Source organism: Rhinolophus sinicus, chromosome 6 (genome assembly GCF_057876585.1).
Source record: "Rhinolophus sinicus isolate RSI-liver-muscle chromosome 6, RSI-T2T, whole genome shotgun sequence".
NCBI classification, from domain to species: domain Eukaryota; kingdom Metazoa; phylum Chordata; class Mammalia; order Chiroptera; family Rhinolophidae; genus Rhinolophus; species Rhinolophus sinicus.
In genome coordinates, this window is record NC_142506.1 from 32850050 (window position 1) to 32875167 (window position 25118).

The 25118-nt window shown below is 37.5% G+C and overlaps 1 protein-coding gene across 3 annotated transcripts in view; it reads left to right on the forward strand.

Moving 5' to 3' along the window:
* NIPAL2 (NIPA like domain containing 2) overlaps positions 1-25118 on the forward strand; it is a 79663-nt gene that overhangs the window by 35774 nt on the left and 18771 nt on the right. For all 3 annotated transcript variants that reach the window (XM_088799029.1, XM_088799030.1, XM_088799031.1), the window contains 2 exons: positions 7369-7428; positions 17709-17830. In XM_088799029.1, coding sequence (XP_088655155.1) covers positions 7369-7428; positions 17709-17830 — 182 coding nt within the window. The remainder of the gene's footprint in view (positions 1-7368; positions 7429-17708; positions 17831-25118) is intronic.

Genomic DNA, 25118 nt, shown 5'->3' on the forward strand with positions numbered 1-25118 from the left:
CCCTTTGATTCCTCCACAGAGTCCCTACCAAAACATGTTGGAAAATACCTACCAAGAAAAAATATATTTGAAAAACAGACAGGAGTTTGTCAGAGAAAAAGTGTAACAGCCTGAGATGTGTGTGCAACTTTGTCTTCTTGCCCTGGTTTTATAGCACTTTTGTTCCCTTGCTAATTAACTTCAGAGAGGCTGAATGGCAGACTTCTAAGAGGTCTAACTGCAATTTAAGAATGTGTTTTCTGAGGAACTATTTATTATACCAGAAATCCAGTACAAAGAAATAAGTTGGATATCCTGTGGAACTTGTACTAAAATTTCGAGCTTCTGCTAATCTTGTCCCAGCTAAACCCTCTTTCTCAGGAAACGTTTCTTGGCTTCTAGACTAAATTATTCATGCTTATCCTCTGCTCCCTTAGCCCCCTAGGTGGGCCTTCCTCTCATCCATGTGGTGCCGTTTTGTGAATTAAAAAACAAGGTGGCGTTTCTCTTGGTACTTTAGTTTTGTCTGTAAATTATTGTAATACATTGATTTTATTAGACCAGGATATTCTGGTGCCATCTGTCAGAAAATCGTCCATACAAATCAACAAAATCTGAGACGTGGGTGGTGCCTCCTCAGAATTTGTGTCTGTGTGCTGCACAGCCTGTTCACTGCCTACAGCAGCTCTGACCGTACACTCCCCTTTGGCATTTCTTATCATGCTCGCAGTGGCCACTCTGGCCATCCAACTGAGACCCAGGAGACGGGTGACTGTGCTTGTCTGGCTGCCTGCCTGCCGTCTACTCTTTCCAGGAGAGTGTGGCATGGGGAAATCACACAGTACAGTCTCATAGAATTGTTTTGAAGTTGAATTTTGATAAAATGAGGATAAGATGTTCTGTTATAGGGTATTAGAAGATTGTTTACAAGATTTCAATTCCTGATAAAGCACAATGGTGAAACATTTCATCGGAAGGGACTCGTGAATATTCACTCTTATAAATACTTAAAGGTTTATAAGCCTGTCCTTTAGGAGTTGAGTTAGATTATTTGTGCATCTACAAAGTGTGGCCTTATCTTTAATGTTTTCCTTTTTCTGTTTATCCCCATGACTGCGATCTATGCTACGCCTAAGCATTGAGAGATGATTTAAAATAATGAAGTTATCAACAATCCAATGAGTTGAAGCCACATAGAATTAAGAAGATGCATGGTAGACCTTCCTCAGTATAAAATTAATTTGTCTAGGGATGACAGGGGAGTGGGACACGAAGGGAGATTGCTGCAGGGGCAGGAAGGGTGGAAGAAACAGAATGTGACAGACATTTTTAGTTCCTTGCTTCTGAGTATATTTATTGAAAGTAATTAGAAAGGAGTTCAGAGAATATGTCAACTTTTTTCAATTAAACTCAGGCAATACTTTAGAAATAGTTCATAGTAAGAAGCTAATACTGAATGTGTATCTGCTATGCCAGGTACCACCTGAGACACATAAAGTTATTTCACTTAGTTACTGCCCAGATGAATAGAAGTGAGTAATAACTGGATTAAATTTGAGATGAGTTAGATGAGATCAAACACTTGGAATATTAAATGGAACAATAAAATAAATAACAGCAAGTCTCCTTGGCCCTGGAATAATTTCCTATGAGAAGTAGTCACCCTCTTCATGGGCTAATTTGGATTAAGATTGGAAACTGACTGCACTGAGACAATGAGAGAATGAGACATATGGCTGATAAGTCTTTTCCATCTTTAATTTTCCCTGTCATGCTGGCTTTTGCTCAAAATGAAATTCATGATGGGGAATATATGTTGTTTCGTGTATTTCTGTTCTGCTGCTAGGAAGCTCTAAACCGAAATGTGTCTGTAATCCATTAGATGATGGTCATAGCATAGCCAGAAAGCTCTAGTGAGGCCTTTTGGGATTCCAAAGAAGTCATCTCAAGCAGAAACTTTGGTCTCCAAGATTTTTATTAGAAACAAATGAAAGGAAACATAAACAGGCCTGTGAGTGAGTGACCAGTCACAGTCCACAAACCGAGGTGCCGTGACCTCTCAGTCCTTCAGAGCCCCCTGTGCTTTGTGCCAGCCTGGACGAAACCACCGGCGCTCTGAACCTCCTGGGCTGCCTGTGATCGTGACACTTCACATGGACGTTTATTTTCATGTTGGAAATAATGCAAAATATATATATATCCTTTTTCTCAGTGGTTTGCTGAGTTGTCTGCTTTAGTACATTATCCCAAAAAAACAGCCTCAATAAAATGTGTGTAATAAAACTCTGACGTTGTCATTTTATGTCTACTCACGTGGTCTCAGCTAAAAGCATTCCAAAATGTAAAAACTTTATTTGAAATGTCTTTTCCACCCATCCTTGTTGTTTGAGAATGCCACAAAGTATTTCTAGAGAAATAGCTATTGATAAAGTAATGCTCGTTTAAATTTATAGTAGAGTTAATTTTTTTCAGTGATAGCATTTTCACTTCTTTTCAAGTTTAATCACTAATGTGTGTCAAGAAAAATGTAGAAAAGAAAGGTTGTTCCTAATCCAGGTAAATTTCTTCATTTGAAATTATTCAAATTACCTATGAACAATTTCTTCATTTTCTTCAATAAATGACAATAGCAATTTTTTTTATTAAGATGAATTATTTGACACTTTTATTCCTGTGGATGGTAGGCCAACTTTTCTCTCTGTACAGAAATCTTTTTCAAACTGTCACAGATCTTCAAATCCTAACTCCATGTAGTATATTGTAATTGACATATTTTTTTCTCGACAATTCTACAACTAACGGAGAATGATAATTACGGAGCAGTCAGTACCTCAGAACAGTTAGCGTTGACTGAGCCTGTGAGCACACTCAACGTGTCCACGTGTTTGAAGATTGATTGTGACTGACGTGAAAGTGCTTTTGTGGTTTGCTTTTCAGCAGTACAATGAAGTTGCCATTATATGTGGTCAGAAACCACAAGCCAGATATTTACATGTGAGGATCTGTTTGTAGCATTATTATATAAATATGTTCTTTTTATGTCATGGGCTATTTTTTTTATAAAAGAGAGTTTTCTTTACTGCTTTGTCTTCTACTTTCCTATATTATAAACATATACCCTGGGTTCTCTTAAGATCATAGATGTCAAGCAATAAATTGAATGTCCAGGAAAGGAAAATTGATGAAATTTTCATTTGTGGACTAGATCAGTGTTCATAAACCAGTGGCCTGTGGACCAGATCTGCCCACTGCTATATTTTGTTTGGCTCAAACAATGCTTTTAAAGGGTACAGATTATTTTCCCATATTTAAAAATTGGACCATGACACACAAAAACTGGATTTTTGTTCGGAAGAATCAGATTTGGTAGCACTGGACTTGCAGTTGGCTAGGGCTGAATTACAGCTGCCACCTTTTACTGATCTGGTGTTCTCCAGGTCATGGCGGCCCCATACCCCTCATTGCCACAGCCCATCACCCCCATTATTTTTCCTCTTCACAGGATTATCTAACTGGCCCCTATAGGCACTGGAGTTTGTGACTTGTGGACCAAGGTTTTTTGTTCTTTCCAGTTAAATCAGATAAGAATATCATATCTATAATCACATTTAAATAAAGTGTAATTGATGTTTTTAAACTTTGGGTTAAATTTGCCTTTTAAGAGGGATCATAAAAAGGTTTAGGGAGAAGTAAATAAATGTGAACAAAGTCTTTTAAAAATAGCCATACCACAACACAGTTAAATAGTTATTAAACTCTCTTCTGTGCTACTAAACCTTTAATTTTAAAAAAATTATTATTTGGGGGAAAGAGAATTTAAGTAAAAAGTGGCCATTTACCTGCCATTCTATAGAAACAAAAATCTAAAGTCACATGTAAAAATCTACCCTTGAGTTCAGTTGCTAACATATAGAAAGTCGATGCTTAACTTTTCATTTGCTAATCCTCATTAGTGGTTATTACAGAGAAAATTGAAATCAAGTTTGTACAACCTAACTGAACTCTCATGCACCAGATTAATTTTGTAGTTGTTTCTTTTTCTCTCACTTGTGGCCTGCCATGGCTCTTACAGCACCAACTCTTGGCCACCCACATGAAGCTAAGAATTCTTCCATAATAACAACCAGGTCGTAGACCAACCCTGAGTAATGTCAGAGAGGAGGCGAATAAAGAACAAACTCAGGGTTTATTCCTAAGTAAATCAGAGCATTAAGAAGCTCAATACCAGGGCACATACCTACATTTGGGACTGGCACCCTCCCCTGCATCCAGACCTGATTCAGCTGAAGCCACTGAAATCTTGCTTGGTCTTTATCTGTTTTCATCTGGAAATGCAAATCAGAATTCCCATCTGTAAGTTTCCTTCTGTCAACCCTGATTAGAAAGCATCTCCATTCTGATTGCTAAGCTTAGTGACACTTAATGGCCGAAGAGTATAAATGACTCACCAATAGGAGTCAGTCCATTATAACTTGCTGAGATTCTTTCTGATCATAAAGTATTATGCTCAAGGCCAAGTGAATACATTAATAAACTGACCCATGGGAGCACTATTTGCACCAAAGAAAATACTAGAAGAAATTTTTTTGTCCTTTCTGCTTAATGGATAGTATTCCTGCTATCTTTTATTACGTTACGATTCCTATATAACCACTGTTTGAATTTTGGTATATTATTTTTCATACATTGCCTTTCACCTTTTTTTTTTTTTTAATGTGTTATGGTCATTGAGGTCTTGTATTTGCCTCTGGAGTCACTGTGTGACACTGTGTAATGAATTTAACCCATGTCCACGAGCACTTCGTGTAGACCTGTGTCTGTTAGCACTCTGTGTCGACCAGTGTCCAGGAGTACTCTTTTGTGTAAACCCATGTATATTCCTGAATCTCTGCCCAAAAATTTCTCTAGTCCAAAGTGTACACACATCTGTGAGTGTTGAGGTAAATGCTGAGTAGTAACTATACTTTAATCATACCTAGTACAAATCTGTTTAATTCTTTTTAAACTATTGATCTTGAAATGTTCTTTCTAGTTTTCAATATTAAATATTATTAGGGAATAAAAATGTAATAATTTTTTCCCCCTTTCTAAGTGCTCATTAGACAATGATTGTGGTTATAGCAACAACTAGACAGGGTTGAGTTTGACAGATCTCTGATTGTAGATATATACGGGAGCACTTCAGTTTATTTTTTCTCATTTTAAAAATTTACTACTCTATATAGAAGTCATGTTATTAGCTGTTGCTCAGATACTGTGTTTTTGCTCAGCACAGCTCTCATTTTAACCGTGTTTTTGCAAGATAAATGAGTCACAAGTAAATGTATCTTAATAGAATGTTCTTTTTTATTACTTTCTTTGCTAGATAAATAAAACTTAAAATCTTATTCTCTTATCTAAAAATTTTGTACAAAATCTCATATCCTCTTAAAACGGAAAAAAGTATAAAAGTGCACCAGACATATACAATCTTTCAGAAAGTGAAAGTCGTATATTTGTGTTTCATAAAACTCTGATAACGATTTTATAGCAATTCATATAATTTGATGCATGTAGTGTAGTCCAAATATATTGTTACCAATCATGTCCTTTTGGCTTTTAGCAATGAAATTATCTCCTGTATAACATTTTCCCTTCTTCCTTCTGAAAGTGAAATGATTTATGAAACTGTGGCTTAGCAACAAAAAGAAAAGGAAAACGGTACCTTCCTTACTTCAAGGGAGGCAATGGAGTGCCGTGTACTAGGAGGAGCTCTGGATTGAAATAAGGAAATAGGGTGTTGCTTCCAATTCTGCTACAGTATAAATGTTTGTTAGATGAATGGATCAATGAATAAAGAAACAACCTCTTTGGACCTCAGTTTCCCAATTGTAATGTTTAGGATCTGGAGTAGATTAGCTCTGTCTCTACTAGCCCCCAAATTTCCTTTTTCCATGGAAACAATGTCTCCCTTCTTAAATGACATCCTTTGCTGTGAAACAGTCATCTTAAGAATTGTTAAAATGGAATGCATTTGGTGTGTGTTAGTGTAGTGATACTTTGCCTTTTTTTTACACACAAAGGACGGTTTATCGTTTGTCACTGGCTAGATAGCAAGCAGACAGGCAGAGTAAAAAGATAGTTAAAAGTGAGTGTGGAGACATGCAGTCTGCAGCCACCATACTTGATGAGCTGTAGGGTGCAAGGCGAAGGGAAGCCCCAGGCAGATGTTGCTCCATGGCCCAGCCCTGCCTCTGTAGCCAGGCTCCCTGGGCCCCGTTTGCCCATTTTTTGTTGTTAATCTGTCTCCCTCCACTTGGAAATATTCCTTACCTAATTACACAGGAAGTCAGTGATACGGGTCTTGGTCTCTATACCTTTTCTAATGTTCTAACATGAGAAATTAGTTTCCCTGAATTACTTCGGTGCAAACCTGAAACAAAATTTTCATACATTTTTACATCTGTCCCAAACTCATTTATTACTGTAATGGGCTATGTATCTATACATTAATTTATCTACATAAAATATTGCTTTAATGTTTTAAAGCATGCCACACAATTAAATTCATTCTTAGTGGACAGATTTCATTCTTTTTTTTGGCCGAGTAATATTCCATTGTATTTTTTATGCCGCCTCTTCTTTATCCAGTTGTCTATCGAAGGACACTTAGGTTGCTTTCATATCTTGGCTTTTGTAAATAGTACTGCAGTGAACACAGGGGTGCATGTATCTTTTTGAATTAGTGGTTTGGATTTTTTTCAGATAAATACCCAGAAGTGGAATTACTGGGTCATAAGGTAGTTTTATTTTTAATATTTTGAGGAAACTCCATACTGTTTTCCATAGAGGCTGCACCAATGTACAATCTCAGTTTGGGATATATCTAAAGTTAAGACTTTGTTCTTTCCAGCATTTCTTTTGTTCTTTCCTTCCCGTCTATCTCTTTCTGCCTTTCTACCCCTTGCTACTCTTTCTGCCTTTTCTTTCCTTCCTTCCTTCCTTCCTTCCTTCCTTCCTTCCTTCCTTCCTTCCTTCCTTCCTTCCTTCCTTCCTTCCTTCCTTCCTTCCTTCCTTCCTTCCTTCCTCTCTGTCTCTCTGTATATCTGTCTCTCTCTCTCTCTCCTTCCCCTTTCTTTCCATTCAGTCATTTAGTAAACTTTTATTAAGCCCTCACTGTGTACCAGGCACTATCCCAGTCACTGTCCTAAGGCCATTGTAACCGAGGCCACTTTCCATGGATCCTCCACCACAAGGGGAAAAGAAGGCATTTTGACAGCCACAGCTGCTGGGTGTCTCTGACCAAGACGCAGCTGTTAAGCCTAAGACACAAACGGCCTAACTCCTTTCAAATGGCATTGCATTATGTTTTTATATTGGAAACTCCGCTAACAGCCATTTTCTTTCTAGGTAGTGCCATTATTTCTGTCATGTTTCTGAAAGAAAATTTGAGAGTCTCAGATTTACTAGGTAAGTAACTCTTTAATTCATGTAATTATAGCATGGCTTGATCAGGAAATAATAATATTATCCAGAAAAAATATGTGCTTTAAAAACTAGGAACAAATTAATGAAGTGGATATAATCTCATTTAGAGGTGAACGTTATTCTGTCTTGGAGTTGCCTTCTGCTCTTCATGGGAACTACTTCCATTTTCATTGTGACCACTGCCTATACTATTGACCACAGCAAATTATTATTTTACATTGTTACGAAGTTTATGAAATTTTATGACCGTAATAAAATCCAAAAAATCTGTTACCTAATAGAGTATTTCGCTTCAAAGAATGTATTTTTTAGATTGTTGCATGAAAATACTACATAAAAATGAAAACCACACACAAAAATTAGATGTACCAGTTAACTACCTAATTTGTATATATCTCTCCTCAAAAGTAACATAGAACTTTGCTCTTCAAAATTTTCTTTAGAACTATAGCTATTAATGGAAATTAACAGTAGCCTTCCTGGCTGTAGGAAAGATTAGTTATATAGCAAAACCTTCATATATTGATTTTATCTTCTACTTCTTATTGGGAATATCATTGGTGAGAAGGATTATAAAGATTCATATTTTCTTCCTTGACAAAATCCTGTCTGAATTGCTGATGACATATGATAATGAATATGATACTTTAGGCACTTGAAATAAAACAATGTCTGCTCACTTCCAAGAAGATCACATTTATTTTAAAAATTTGAGCTTTAAATATGACACCAGTGTTGCTATGCTGAGCATTTGTTTTCCTTGATCATATTTCCCTTGAGCCTAGTGTCTTGAAAGTATTTTCACTTTTTCTTTTTCTTCCTTAGTTTGGTTCTGCTAGTAGAGTTTTTAGTCAACATTGTCAAATTTTTCATGGTTAAAATGTTTTTCCAAATGCATTTCTTTGTGAACTGTCTCTTTTCAAATACATTATTTTTCTGTACTATGTTTTTATATATTATGGTTTGTGGGATCATTTGGGGAAGTTGTATGGAATCAGAAATAAGAATGAGCAATACCTGAGTTTTATAAATTAATGTCCTATATTATTTATCAAATGTCTTCAGGAAACTTTAAATTGTTTTATTTAAAATATGTAGTTTGTAGTTAATGGTTAATTAATGTTTAAATTAATCTAAAGTATTTAATGAAGTAATACAGATGAATATAAAGTAAGAACAGTTGCTAATTATCATGAACATTAGTGATAAAAAGGTGATTAAGACAGAATCCCTGTCCTCAAATAATAGAGTTGATGATAAAATATATACATAAAAAAGTTTTTTTTAAGCAGAAAATAATATGTATCATAAGGCCTTCAGCCTTTAGTTTAGAACAGGGTTTCTCAACCTCAGCACTACTGACATTTTAGGCTGGATAGTTCTCCATTGTAAGGGGCTGTCCTGTGCCTTGTAGGGTGTTTAGCAGCCTCCGTGCTGGCCTTTACTCATTAGATTCCAGTAGTACCCTCTGCCCCAGTTATGACTCCCAAAAATGACTTCATCATTGCCAAATGTTCCTGGAGGGAGGGGGGTGTAAAATCTCCCCCAGTTGAGAACCACTGGTTTAGAATGGAGAATACTCTAGCTGGGAAGCTCAGAGAAAAATTTTTACAGCAGAGGTAACATTTGAATCAGTTCTGACGGCTGGATAGGACAGGCATGGGCCACATCCAAGCATTTCGAGGAGGGCATGCAAAGGGAAGAACACGAGAAGTGTTAACAAAGGTGCAAAAAGGTACATACGGTGTCTGTTTAATACTGTACTACCACTGCTGCCAGTAAGGTTTAGGAAAAAAATTAATGAAAATCATAACTGTGGAAAAGGAAGAAATAGAAATATCAGTATGTGCAGATGATTTGATTATACACTTAGATCAACTAAGCATTACTAAAAGCAAGTAACTGGCTCAACATCAAAGGATGTAAATTAAACTCACTCTCATGGGTTCAAATCTGGATTCAACTTCTACTGTCAACTGTATGGCCAAAATAATATTATTTAGCTTCTCTAAGCCTCAGTTTGCTGACAAATATAGGACGCTGTCTTAAGGATCCAATTGGATAATTCACATAAGTACTTTGACAAATGTAAAGCCCTGTTAATATAATTGTCATCATTTCTATGACCAACTTCATTCCCAAGAGGTAATACTAAAAATGTGATATAAGGAAAGAATAGGAAACACAACACACATACACATGCACACACACACACACACACACACACACACACACACACCCAAGTAAATAAATAAAACCTCTATTAATTCTTTGATTCTTTGCTAATTTCTCTTATTTTAATAACAGCTAACCTTTACTAAATATTTACTCTTTCCAAGTACTATATTTTACATGAACTATCTCACTTAAATACAGGAACAACCCATTTACAGAACTGATACTTTGAGAGATTAAATAATTTGCCCAATGTCCTATAACTAATTAGTGGTGGACCAGTATTCTAATAGTGGCTGCCTGACAGAACGATAATGTAATGGTTGAGGGTGAGTCTCTAGGGTCAGAGAGCTGTGTGACCTTTGCAAAGTTACTTAATCTCTTTAAGCTTCAATTTCCTCATCTTTAAAATATTATCTACCTCCTAAGATTAAATGAGTTCATGTATGTAAAACTTTTAGAAACGTACCTATTGCATAAAAAAGTGCTCAGTAATATTATATATTATTATCATTATTACTACTACCACCATCATCCACCACTACACTCTACTGGTTCATCAGAGGAAACCTTGATTAGGATATTTTTGAGAACTTTAGTAATTCAGGCAACATTTCCCACAACTCTAGTTTGGGTTTTTTTTGCCTTCCTAACTTGATGCTTTTTGAGTAGGACTATATAAGTGATGTCACATTTGTTTTTTTCTGTAGTTAGAAGTGATCAATTCTTGACTTTAATCTAGTGTCATTAAGAATAAGGCTTTAGTCACCTATTCCATATCTATGCCTCCAACAGCACTTTTATAAGCTTATCATGATCTGAGGTGTAATAACTCACTTCATACTTAGGGAAATACTTTTTTCCCCAACCTTATTCCGTAGTCTGTTAAGTCCCAGTTATTTTCTTTTTTCCTGTATTGCTGTTGCTTTGAGAAAATTTGACTCTTTCTTTTAAAAACTGAAAAATACATGTTTTTTTTCTTTACAGAAACTAAAACCAAGCAGGGAAAAGAACAGTTAGTGGCATTTTTCTAAAAAAAGATTAACATATAAGCATGCAAAAAATTAAATTGTCAAAATGTGCAAAAGAAAATCATTTATTTTTCCCTGCTTCAAGCAAATGAAAGTTTGTTTTTCAGGATGGAACAAATGAAGATTTTTGGACCATGTGGGAACAAGCTGAACTAATTTATTGCCAAATGTTGCTCTGTGGCTATGAAGCTTTTCACCACTAGCCTCAAAAAATGACCTCACAAAAACTATGTCTGAAAGGAATCGCCAACTATTATTAATGCAATGACAGGATTTGGACTGTGCTTTGATTCTTAGTGGATTAATAACTTTAAATTGTTTTAATGATTTTTGTCCTTTAAAAAAATCACCAGATTTCTCTCCCCTTCAATCAGCCAAAAACGACAGTATTTTCTCCTCTTTTCTCCCTTAGTCATCAAAAATACTGAATCTAATAGTCTGTGAGATACTACTTGATTTAAGTCCAGATAGTATTATTATCAAAATAAAAATTGCAGTCAATTCATCAGCACTCCCCAGAGACTAGTAACTTAATTACTTCAAGTCACCTATAAATGGTTCCTCCAGATAAAATGTCAAGAAATTAATAGTGAGATGAAGAGTATCTCCTTTTTTCCTTCTCCCACACCAGAGATCAGCTTGGTTCGGGGCCAGTATCTAGAACCCTAATCTAGCCAAACAAACCATCATTTCTGGTTGAGAAGACAGATGGGCTATTTTGGTTTCAAAACTGCCTCAAGAATGGCAGACTTTTTGATGGCAGGTTCAGGACTATTGTTAGTCAGTACATTATTGAGACTTCTCAATTCAGGGCTTCTTCAGAGTTTAGCTGCCATAAGCCTGAGGAATCTGGAGAGGGGACAACATCCCAAATGGTTTGCTGTTAAAGAGTCCAGTTTATTCTGTGACTCCTGGTATCCCACAAAAGTAATAGCTGGAACCCCATTGATCAGGAGACATATTGCAAAGACAAAGAGAATCAGAAATCAGTCTTGGTTGGAGAAAGGTTAGCTGAATATTAAAAAAACTCTTAAGGCTACCAGACGTCAGGTCAAGACAGATTCCAGGAGTTAGACAATAGACAGTTAACATTAGCTGGCATCCAACTGGGCAGTGGGGACAAAATTAAAGGCAATCTCAGGTTTTACTTAAGGGGACAGGTGGGCTGGGAAACCAGATGTCAATTGAGAAAGAATTGTGGAAGTCGATCTTAGAACAAGGCTTGCATAGATGAGGAATTCAGCATGTTAGTGGTGCCAGTGAACAGAAGCATCAGAAGGAGCCTGATTCTAGCTCTTTTCCCTTCAGTCACTTTTATACTTCATTCTCAGTCACAAGCATCTACAGGAGATTTTTACAACAGAATGGCCATAGCCTCCTGAAGCAGAGGCTGCAGTCTTACAGCTGGATCCAGTTAAATGTCAGACGTTTCCCAAAGTATAAAAGACTCCTCAAAACACTACTTAGGATGATATAAATGGTCAAATATGTTCAGAAAATATTACAACCATATCCTCCTCTAGGAGATCCACAATGAACACTAACACATTGAGGATCTGAAGGGTCTTCCAGTAAAAGAACTATTTAAGTTTGTTTAACTCACCTCTTCCCAAATAGATTTGACTTGTGACCTTTTTTGGTGGAGCATCCATCTTATAAAACTGGTTCCAAGGAACACCAGTTTGGAGATGCTCTTTTAAAGGAACCTGAGGACCAGTCAAGGATCACTGCCAGGAGGAGTCAATTCCTTCTGTGCTCTGTGGGGATGCTGTATCTGCCCTCAGGTTATGCTCTGGACAACTCCTGGGGCACCACTTGTTAAGACTGCAATGTGAATGACTGCCCTGAGTTTTCCATTCATCAGCCCTGCTCCTTTATGCACACAAGAGGCATTAGAGTGTAATCGTTAAGAAAATAGGCTACCTAGGTTCCAATCTAAGCTCTCCACTCAGGTAGAAAATCCCAGACAAGATAGTTATTCCCTCTGTGACTCAATTTCCTTATATGCCCAATGTGGATAGTAATAATTTAGTAGCATACATAGTGTGATCAAATTATATGATGAATGTTTAAATTAAAAAAAAAATTATTACAGTGAAAGACACATTGCCATTAATCTCCCTCAAAATACTATCCCTCACTTCAAACACACTTATCCCATCATTCTTGCCACTTTCTGAAGCAATTCTGGGAGTCCTCTTTCATGAGTGTCTTTAGTTATGCTGTTGTGGCTGCCTCGATGTCCTGAATCGATTCAAAACATTTACTTTTCATGGTTATTTTGACTTTGGAGAAGAGCCAGAAGTCACCCAGTGCCAGATCTGGTGAATAAGGTGGATGAGGGCAAACCATAATGTTTTCATTTGACAGAAATTGCCGTACCAGAAGTGATGTGTGACCAGGAGCCTTTCCGTTGTGATCAAAGCATACAGTGAATGCTGCTGCCAAGTGCCATCCAACGGAAAGGCAGGGATCTTCAATACGGGAAGCGACGCATTGAACCTTAGTAACAGTGTGTGTCAAATTTCAACTTGTTGAGTGCAGTCAGTTGGGTGTGAACTACGTTTGAGAGAAGGTGTTTAAAGTGTGCTGTAAATCATCTCCCATCATGAAAACGCTCCATGTCACACATCACTTCTGGTATGGCAATTTCTATCAAATAAAAATATTATTGTGTGCTCGTCCACCTTATTGACCATATCTGGCACGATGCACCTTCTGGCTCTTCCCCAAAGTCAAAATGATCATGAAAGAATCGATTCAGGACATCGAGGCAGCCATGACAGTGCAACTAATGACATTCACAAAAGAGGACTTCCAGAACTGCTTCAGAAAGTGGCAAGAATGATGGGATAAGTGTGTTTGAAGTGAGGCATAGTATTTTGAGGGAGATTAATGGCAATGTGTCTCTTATTGTAATAAGTCTTTTTTAATTTAAACATTCACCATGTTTTTATCATACCTCCTACAATATTATACATTATATGCTATATGATATACATATAGTATATGTTATAATAGTACAATAACATAATAGTATAGTTATTTTTCACAGGTTTGTTCTAAGGATTAAGTTAGTTATATAAAGCAATGAGAATTGTGCTTATAAGTGTTACCTATTAGGTCGGTGCAAAAGTAATTGCAGTTTAAAAGGTTAAAAACAATTGCAAAAACCACAATTACTTTTGTACCAACCTAATATTACTATCATAGTTATGATCATCACATTACAGTATGATAATGATCACAGTGTAACTCTCATGTCAGCCATACTTATCTACGAAATCAATAGTTTTAAGAATATCAGTTAAAAAAAATGATTGCCCTGCCTTGACATATGCCCTCCCACAGAATACCTGCTCTATCTTCTATAAAGAGCAAGAATGAGCTTGTTTACTTGTTTCGCACATGTGGCAAGTTTACACGAAGAGATTTTATTAATTGTATATTGCATCACGCTAAATCTGAAACTTTCACCAGATCATTGTAGACTCTTAAGTGACTTGAGTTGTATTTGATGAGTTGTATTTGCTGCAGGTCTGAGCATGCGGTTAGCGGGTGGGGCCACATCCCTCTGTCATGGTCATGTCTAGAATCCAGTCGTTGCTTCCCACCTGCAGCTTTCCCACAGCTGCTCCATCTTTGGTCCCTGCCAATATCCAGACCGTGGTGCTTTGTGCACCAGTTCCCTGAGGTGCTTACAGTAGGTAGCAAACATAGTGCTGCTAGTGTTTCTTCACTGTGGTCTGTTATGTCATTTCCTTTGTTCTGTTTTCTTTTAAGACCAGTGTGGGGGAAGTTTTCACTAGGGGCCAGACTGTTCCTTCCTGTTCAGCCCTTCCATTCTCAAATTGGATTGTCATCCCCTTAGAGACAGCCCCAGTGACAGTCCCTAATGATCCCTGGACTATAACATTAGAAATACAATTTTGAATTAATTTTTAAGCTTAACTCAGATGGCCTTTGACTCTTGGCAGTCAGCATCCTGAGGCCACTCTGTCCCAGGGTCCTCTGTCACATCAGCCCTTCAGGTGAGCTTTTCAAACACATTCAGCCCCCCAGACTGGCCTCTTGCAGAGCCAAATTCCTGGAATACAGCAGGTTTGACAAGTTAATTTGTACCTAGAGATGAGAAGATTGAGTCACAGAAGGATAAATAGCTTCCAGCTAGCAAGTAGCAGTGAAATTTGAATTCCATGGGAGCAGTTTCAGCTTAGATCTCTTTTAATTCTTGACCTGAAATTTAACCATTTCCATGGGCAAAGAACATGTTAAGTGCTGCTTCCCTTTCTGCAGTATCTTATGCTTCCAGATTACTCCTTTGGGCAAATGGGCCAGCAGAAGATGAACTAGCAAGTTTTCTAAGTCAGAAATCTGTGTCTTTCAAAAGAAGTAATATTCATGGCTTTACTGAAATAAAAATAGCAGGAACTGACATCTCATGCCATTTTTAGAAAAAAGTAGCATATAAATAAATTTTAAGGACATTTTTTGAAGGAACTGCCAATGACTATCTTCAACACTTATAAACACTTAAGGAAAATTGCACGTGATACACAAAGAAGACAGTCAAATAGAAAAATGTAAGTGATGCCACATAAACAAGCATATAACAGGAAGCAGCGATCCACACTGTCTTTGTAATTGTCAGCGGTAGCTGAAATTAAACTTACTAAAAGGAATGTATGACCTACTGAGCTGCCATAGAGTTACTTACTACACTCACAGATCAAATAATACATATGAAAGAAGAACTTTGAAAGTATATTTTCAAAATCATCAGTCATTTTATTTGTTTTTTAAGGAGTTTTGAAGTGCAGTGAAGATCTATATTGGTAGAAATGGGCACAGGTATGCAAATGTGGAAGCAGATGTGAAACTGGGAGGGATGTGTCAGGATGTGAAATGGACCATACTGGAAAGTTAAATAAATAACACTACTTCCATATAATGGAATCCTTTGCAGACTTAAAAAGAATGAGGCTGCCCTACATAAACTGATGTAAGACGTTCTCCACGATGTTCTGTTAAATAGAAATAAAGCAAGATAGAAAACGTGTGTAAATATAATTTGTGTAAAAAACCAAACCCATACACTCTCACACACACAATGCATAAAACATCTCTGAAAGAAAATCTCAAGAACTAGTGGCAGTAGTTAATCTTTGAGGAGAGAAACTACCGTGTTTCCCCGAAAATAAGACCTAGCTGGACAATCAGTTCTAATGCATCTTTTGGAGCAAAAATTAATACGAGACCTGGTCTTATTTTACTATAATATAAGACCCGGTCTTCTGTAATGTAATATAATGTAATGTAATGTAATATAATATAATATAAGACCGGGTCTTATTTTACTATAAGACTGGGTCTTATATTAATTTTTGCTCCAAAAGATGCGTTAGAGCTGATTGTCCGGCTAGGTCTTATTTTCGGGGAAACAGTGTAGTAGACAATAAGGGCATGAGAGAGATTTAACTTTTCACTGATCACCCTTGTGTGTCTTTTAAATTTTTTACCATATACATGTGTTACCCATTCAAAACTAAATTAAAAAAAGAAATATAGTTGACACTAGATACAGTTAGATAAGATAAATTACTTGCAGAGGAACTCAATATAAATTAGAGAGTTGGAAGTCTCTGAAACTTCTAAATTGTTTTCAATGCATTTTTTCTGCTATACTATACCAAGTTTTAAAAACTTTAAAAAAATCTCTTCTTCCTAGGAATCTAATATTGATCAATTATAAGATCTTTTTTTCCAAAAGAAAAAACAAGGCTGACCAATAATTTTGCCCAAGTTCTTATATATGGTTTTTATTATTTTCCTTTTATTATAATACTTAATAATGTATATTGTTTTTCATTTAAAAAAATTCTCATTAGAAATATCTTTTAAAATTATGCATATAATTTGTCTTCACAAAGTGTTACAGAATAAATTGTTGCATTAGAGGAAGACTTATTTTATAGCTTCTACAATAACCTGAATAGCTACTGTCTAGCTTGTGTGAAAAATCAAATGCTCTTTGTTCTCAAAAACCAGAATTCAAACTTCTAAATCATTTGGTTAAGAGGAATAGGAAATTGGTGTCTTCAAATTGTGAGATTTGATAGAGAAACCAAATTGTTTCAGGTTGGAGTCAATGCTGGTTGTAAATTATGTATATGACAGTGCTGACCTCAGTGATGAGACAAGTTGAATTATGTTTTCAAGGGTATTATTTGAAAAATGCTACATAAGTCACTTTTTCTCAGTCTGCTAATTATTAATAAATATGCAGTGTTCAGTGTTATTTGGAAGGGTAAGTCCTTCCTTTACTCCTCCTTCGGTGGCTACTCCTCCCACACACATTCCCTTCCACCATTATTTTAAGTGATGACAGTAACACATTCCTTACAGGTTTATTATATGGGATTTTACTAAGCTATATTAGGTTCTAGATTGGATTAAATAAATCTTATAGCAAAGTCATTGTTCACCTTTTTTATTTCTGCTGACGAAACTCCAATAAATGGCAATGATTAAGGTGCTCATTTACCAGAGTTTCAGAGGGTAAAATCATGTGTGTGTGTGTGTGTGTGTGTGTGTGTGTGTGTAAAGGCTCCAAGGATGAGTAATTGCAGGGTGGATTGTCAGGTGATGGACTTCCCCCACTCTGGGCTCTGCCATCTATATCTAGATCCAGTACACTTACTGGTCCCACATGCAAACAGCCAGCTGGATGTGTTTTCATGTCTCCTTATTCACATGCTCTGATCTCTTCCATCTTTGGGGAAAGCTCTGGAGAGACCAGGATTCATCTGGAACAACAGAGAAAAATCAGAAGTTATGTCCTGCCCCATCCATTCTCAGGCCCATAAGCCCCTTTAAACATAATGCCTTCAGGTAAATTCATAATGCTATCTATGGATGGTTTGATGAATCGGATTTTATTAGGGAGGAATGTCGCACTTTTACAAGTAATGCTCAGTCTGTAGGAAATGTTTGCATCTACAAAAAGACTTAAATGTCCCTCTTCAAATCGATTTGTCTTTTCAATTTTATTTAAAGGTATGACATTGGCATTTGCAGGAACATATTTATTGGTGAACTTTGCTCCAAATATAACTCAGGCTATCTCCGCAAGAACAATACAGTATTACTTTGTTGGTTGGCAGTTCCTGATCTATGTGGTAAGAATTCTAAAAATTATACTATCGCAGAAACTGTGTTATCTAGACCACTGGTACATGCACATGTTGGAGAACTAATATCTTTTCTTCTCATCATTAATAGCTCATTAAAATGTAAATACATTTGACCAATACCAAAGTATTTGAAAAACTAAATCAGCAATAGAAGCACCTAGTTTCTCAGGTAGCCTAGCCTTGCGGGTGACCCATCACTAGAACAATTTCCACAACATTTAATCTGGCTAATTTTAGATCAACATGTTTTAGGACAAATTAAAAAAAAAAAAAAAAAAAAAAAAAAATCTCTCTTCCCAGGTCAAAAGGAAATACCTAAAAACATATTTTACTTCATTGTATTTTATTCAAGATATTCTCTTCAAAAAAGTACTTACTGAGACTAACGCAACAGATTTTCTATGGAGAAGCAGACAGCTGTAGGACATAATGAGAGAAGTGTGAAAGAAAGAACGGGATGGGCTGATACAGAAATTTGAAGCCACTATTTGAAGCATTGGCTATGTCCAGTGGATATAAAGAAAGAACATGATTGAAATGGTTGGTATGTAACTTGTTACAGAAGTCAGATGGAGACTAAGAATATTCTAGGAGGGCAGGTAGTAAGAAGAAACTTGGGATAGTCTAAATGAGCATTTAGCCAAGGATAGGATTGGTAAAATAGTTGTGAATTCAGTTAAAAGAATCAAAGCACACAGAGCCATATATTTTTAGGATTAGATGTGGCCTCAAAAAGCTATCTGCTCTAGTCCTTTGCCATTAAAACAGGTAAAATAGTATTATCTTACTTTATACACCTGTTTTATTTTTTTCTCCCCCCTTCTTCCGCCTCACCCCCCACCACCACCACCCACACACACACACTCGACTCTGGTTCAAGCCGTTGTTTCTCAGTCTAGTTGTATAGGACACAGATCCCTGGCCCATGCTGGTATTATGAGCCTTGCACTCCCCCTGGCTGAGGCAATCGGTCGCCAGTTGTCAGTCGGCCGCTCACAGCAGCTCATGGCAGCTCTCGCCAACTGCTGGCTGCTCACGATGGCTGCTGGCCACTCACGCTGGCCGCTGGCCACTCATGCTGGCCAACGGCCACTCATGGCAGCACACGGTAGCCCGCGGCAGCTCACTGCAGCCCAGCTCCAGGGAGAGCCATTGTTCACAATCTTAGCTGTAGAGGGCGGAGCTCACTGGCTCATGTGGGAATTGAACTGGCGACCTCAGCATTAAAAGCATGGCACTCAAACCACCTGAGCCCCCAGGCCGGCCCTACACCTAGTATTTAAATGTGTAACACTGGCATTTGCAGGAACATAGTTACTGGTGAACATAGCTCCAAGTGTAACTCAGGATATTGCAGTAGGAACTGCACGGTATTATATCTGGCAGTTCCTAGTCTATGTGACAAGAATTCTATCTATCCTATCATCTCTGATATATAATTCTGACCACTGGAACACAAACGCTTACAGGTCTTTTCTCTTTGTATCTCCCACTATACTCCTTTCTCTTACTCAAAAAGATACTTAGATTTCTCTGAGAAATCTTTAATAAACTATCCTATTTCCCTTCCACTCACCACCAAAAATTGTATCCCCTGTACTTTCTCAGCTCCTATTCACTCCTTATTCATTATAATCCAACAGATCCAAACTCACAAATTGCCAAATGGAATTGCTTTTTTTTTCTGGTCCTGATTCTTCTTGAACCTTATGTAGCATTTACTTGTGGCCCACCATCTTCTCCTTGAACTACTCTCTTCTCTGGCTCCCTCAGTTTGTTTTCTTTGTTTCTCCTCTTTCTCGCTGACTCTTCTATACCAGGCTCTTGGTGGTCACCTCCTTCTCTTCTGCCAACCACTCTTACCTATTAACGCTAAGTATTCATCCAGGTTTTCCAGGGTGATCTCAGTGCCCACCCCACCATCATCCTTTAGAAAGACTTCCAAATCCAGAACTGCATTTTCTTCCCATTCCTCTTCTGAGCTGTAGATCTCTGTTTTCATCTGTCCGCTTATTACTTACTCATCCCTGCCTGGGTATTCCCTGGGTACCTCTCGAAAAACTGAACTCAATATGTTCTCCCGTAAACTCCCTACTCTCTTATATCGGAAGGCTCCCCTTACCCCTGACCTCCATCAACCTTTAGGACTGGGCTTTCCAATTCTGATTAGCCTTCCTCAGGTCTGTCATATTTTGTGTCACCTGCCTGCATCTTTGTGTCTTCCTACTTGTCCAACATTTTTAACTATCGCAGCTGTTATCAATCAAATCTAAGAACTAGAAGGACTTGTGGAGAATTTCATGATAGTCTAAACTTGAAGTCCTACCAACACATTGTTATTCTTTGCCTACAGGCAAAACAAATTCTTCATCCAGTAAGAAAAGCATCACATAGTTTATGACCAGAAAATTAATAGCCTAAGTTGAATCCTTTGGAGATTAAAGATGCATCAGGACTTATTTTTTGAGGATAAACAGCATTGTTTGATGATGATGTATTTATATTATTTTAACACTAGAGAAAGCATTTTAAAAGAATAAAACTACTTTTGATTAAATCTTATATTTCCACCAAAAGAACTCTGAAATTAATTGCATTTTGCCATTTTCAAAGGTCAATTCTTAAATTCATTCGTTCATTTATTCATTCAATGTATTAGTCATCCTGGATAGAGAGAGGAATTCCAGTAAGCAGGAATTTTACAGTCCTGGGGGACACCCATATTCCTATAAAATAATGAAAGTGTATTTGAAAATAAATGTCACAAAAAAATGTAAATAATTCCAGATATTTATAAGATGACATAAAATAAACCTTTAATAACGTCACATTTGAATAACACCGTTGGCATTAGACTCTAAAGGGAATAGATCTATATTATCTTAGTTTGGAATTCAATGTGTTATATGTTGCATCTCTAAAGACTCTAGAAGTTACCAATTATATACTAAGATCTTCAGCTGAAGTTTGGTTTAAATCTGTTAAACATCTAAGTAATTAATATTTAATCCTTCGATGTGGCAGATTCTGTACTTTTTGCAAACCATGACTGCAAAGATCATAATTATAGTAATTAAATCTATTCTTTGAAGTATCATTCATCTAACTGTTTCTGTGAGTATAAAAGCGGTACCTAAATTGCCTTTCAGGACTGATTAATAAAATGAACAAAAATATTTTAAAGTCTGAATAATTTTTACATTTCTCGAAAGGGGATTTTAAAACTGTATTACAGTCTGGCTAATAGCATCTCTTCATCTCCTGTGTTTACCTGTACCAGGTGGATGTCTGTTTTACCTTTAAGGCTTACATGAAGTGGAAGCCTCAGACACAGGCCCAGGAGCCTGTCCTCTGAGCAGGTACTCTTGGGCAGGAAGAGGATTTGAGAAGCCTGGTGTCTACTGGCCAATAAAGAAGAAGTGTCTTTTGCTCACACACTAAAACAGCCTGTCTTAACCTGTATTCATAGAGGGATGGTCCCACCTAGTGCTTGCCCAAAAGCAAGCAAACAAAGCCAGTGGGTTTGCAAGGTCAAACTAGTTTGGAGAGATGCTGTGTAACATGACCCACACTGGCAAATTCATCATCTCTTTTAGCATGTTAAAAACTAGAAGGACTTTAGCAAAGAGACAGGCTTAATTTTGTTAATTCTGCAAGCCCCAGGCTTATGTGACCATGGGGCCCTTTTCTGGAAGGACCTTTTGTTGATTAACACCTATTAACTGCAGAACCGCATGAGGAAATGAAGCCCTAAGCTTCAATCACTTTATGTTCTTTGGCAGGCTTGAATGTGGCCATTTTGCCCACCCAGATTTTCCAACATCACAAAATAATCTGCGTGGTGCTCATTTTCTCTCTGCCAGACAAAAAATTAAATCAGCAGAAGCAAGGGCTGAGCCTGTCGTTTGGTGTAATTCTATACCCCAAAGCCGATTACTCAGTCAGCCTTTCTGGCAAAGCTGCTTCAAGACCCACCACCAGGTGTGAAAAACCTGAAGGGAGAAACCTGTGTTTTTATAAGACCTCAATAGCTATTGCATGAAGTTCATTTGCTTTGTTGTCTGAATGCAAATAGTCCTGGCAGGCCTGCCCTGCGGCACGCTTCTGCAGCAGCCGCAGCCAACACTCACTGAGCAGGCTGAGCCTGTGCCTAGCTCTGACTCTTTTCTGTCCTTTACCTGCACAACAGCCCTATACATTGGTATATAGGGAAACTGAGGTAGGAAGGTGCAATAACTTGTCCAAGGTCACTTAAATACTAAGCAGCAGAGCCAGAATTCAACAACAGGCAGTCCCCCTCGGGGGTACACAGTCCAGTTCTTTCATGACACACCTCTCTATGCAGAATTAATAAAAGCTGACCACCAAGAATCAGATCTTTGTCCAGACTTGACCTTAGAGAGAGCCTTTGCAGAGATCATTTCTTGTGGACAAGGAAGCCATATCAAAGGCTATACTTTCAAGAAAGAACTTGAAGAGAGAAGATGAGGTGAATATTGGGTTCAGACTTTAATACTGAAAGTGACGTATCTATGGTGAAATTTTGTGTATCTCTTTTGTCACATCATTCCATGGACTGCTGGTGCTCCTTTTACCACTGAAAACAGGGTGAGAGTGCCTTTAAATCTAATTATATTAGAGAACCAAACCAGAAAACCTAGAATCAATTCAGAAAACTCATACTGAAAACTCTGGTCATCTCTGGTACCAAAACCTAAATTATTGTTTTATTTCTTCCATACCAAATTGTCACAAACTTAGTGGCTTAAAACAACACAAACATACTAACTTTCAGTTTTGAAGGTCAGAAGTCCAATACCTAAAATGAAGATATTAGCAGGGCTGTATTCCTTCCTCGTGTCTCTAGGGGAGACTGTCTCCTTGCCTTCTCCAGCTTCTAGAAGCCACCAGCATTCCTCAACTCAGGTCTATCTCACATTACATTTCTCTGTGGCCATGGCTGGAAAGTTTCTCAGCTTTGAAAGCTTCATGTGATTACATTGGGCCCACTTGGATAATCCAGGATAATCTCCCCATGTCAAGATCCATAGCCTTAATCACATCTGCAAAGCCCCTTTGCAATGTAAAATAACATAAAAATTCCAGAGATTAAGACATAGACATCTTTGGGAAGCCATTATTCAGCCTACCATACCAGAGCTGCCTCACTTAACCCCTCTGAGCCTTGGTTTTCCCATCTGTAAAATGGGGATCATAATAACACCTACTTCCTAAGGTTGTTGTGAGGACTCAGTGAATTAGTACAAGTAAAGCGCATGGTAAGCACACAATAAGTGCTGTTATTTCTGACCTCTGAGATAGCAATCGGCAAAGCAGCCTCAGCCTGGGTTGCAGCAACCTGCAGAAATCAGCTTCTTTAATATTCATATTTCCACAGAAGGGGGAAAATGTTGCTAGAAAAAAATTAATATTACTTCATGCTGCTTGAATATTTTATTCCTGGGAGCTTCATGACCTCTTGCCACAAGACAGAACCCAGAGCAACTACAGTCATTCTATGAATAATAGGAACTCATGTTTTATTTATCTGAAGCTACAGAGCTGGAATTTACAAAAAAAGTCATACAGGATTTTTAAAACAGATAACTACTCTCATCCTCCCCCCAAAAATTAACAATCAGCATGTTAGTAGATTTAGCTAACATACTCTGTGTGTTAGTGCAGGAAGAGCTTTCTCCTCCCCAGCAGTGCATACTTGCTCTCGAATGCTGCTGTGAGCTGATTGTATCACGTGAGAAGTGGAAGCCGGTGGCTGCGTGGAGACCACTCCAAGAGGGATATTTCTGTTCCCAATGATGAATTGTACAGAGGTTGGGACACCCAGTGTTCTGATGGCCACTTTTGGGAAGGCAGAGAGATAGCAGTTTAATAGCTTTTGTAGCACACCTTGATTAAATTGAAGAATTGGCAAGTAAGTTTCATAAGGAAAAGTTAAAATAATTGGTTTAATTTACCAGGAAAAGAAAAGACTAAGGGATGAGTTAATCTTCCATATTAGATAAAAAGGTTTTCAAATGAGGAAGATAAGGTTCTGCTGCTTTCTGTTCCCATAGAGGATTAAAGGAAAAAACAAATAACAAACAAAACCTTGGAAAGAGTAGAGATTTATGTTGACTTAGAAAGGGTTCCACAAGTGAAATGCAGTCCTGAAAGTAGTAAAGTCTCTAACTCGAGTAATTTTTAAGAAAAAAACTAGTGGTGGTATTTTTACTTGTCTGCTGTCAGAAAAGTAAGCATTCGTATTTATGATTTCCATCCATGGATACTGTCTCTTTTCAAAAGAGACAGCATTGGTTCAGGTTATCTTAAGAACCTTAAAAAAGAAAAAAGTTGAAACAAAAATAAAATCGAGAACTCAAAATTACACTAGTGTTTTCTCAAGGGTAGAAAAATTTTAGCCATTCAGTCAATATTTATTGAATATTCCGTTTATTAGACATTAGGCCTGTTTTGGGGGAAGTTACTCATAATAAAATTCTGGTGTAATTTACCCATTAATTCCATAAATACTTATTGAGTGACCGACTATGTGCCAGGCACTGGAGACAGAGTGGCGAACACAAACCATAAGGTCCCTGTTTTCATAGAGCTGATGTGTTAGTGGAAGAGACAGACAAGAAACACATAAATACATGAACAGAAAGTATGACAGATGATGATAAAGTGCTCTACAGTAGCCAGCTGCTGTCACAGGTGTGCGAGGATGAGTGGGTGTCTCTGTTAGATCAGAGTGGTCCCAGAAGACCTCTCAGAGGAGGTAATGTTTAAGCTGAGAGCTGAGTAAGTAGGAGCCATTGTGCACCGAATAGGGAAGAACTCCCAGGCGCACAAACAGTCAGTGCAAAGGCCCAAATGCAGGAGCAATCTGAAAACTGCAAAGACCTGGGTTAGGGGTGGGGAGGCCATTGTGGCTGGCGCAGGTTAGACCATCCAGGAGCGAGCTGCACAAGATGAGGTCAGAGAAGCCGGCTGGGGCTTTGCGATGCAGGACGGAGTTTGCATCTTATTCTTAATATGGTAGGAAACCATATGAGGTTTAAGAATGACTGGCTCTAATTTATATTTTTACTACATGTATCATCCTGGATGAATCTCATAAACATAATGCACAGTGAAAAAAAGCAAGTGAAAGCAATATGCTTCCACTCGTATAAAGTCCAAAAATATATGCACAAATAAAAAGGGGGTTGTTTGAGGGATACATAGAAATGTGATGAACTATAAAGAAAATGAATGATAAACACAAAATTCA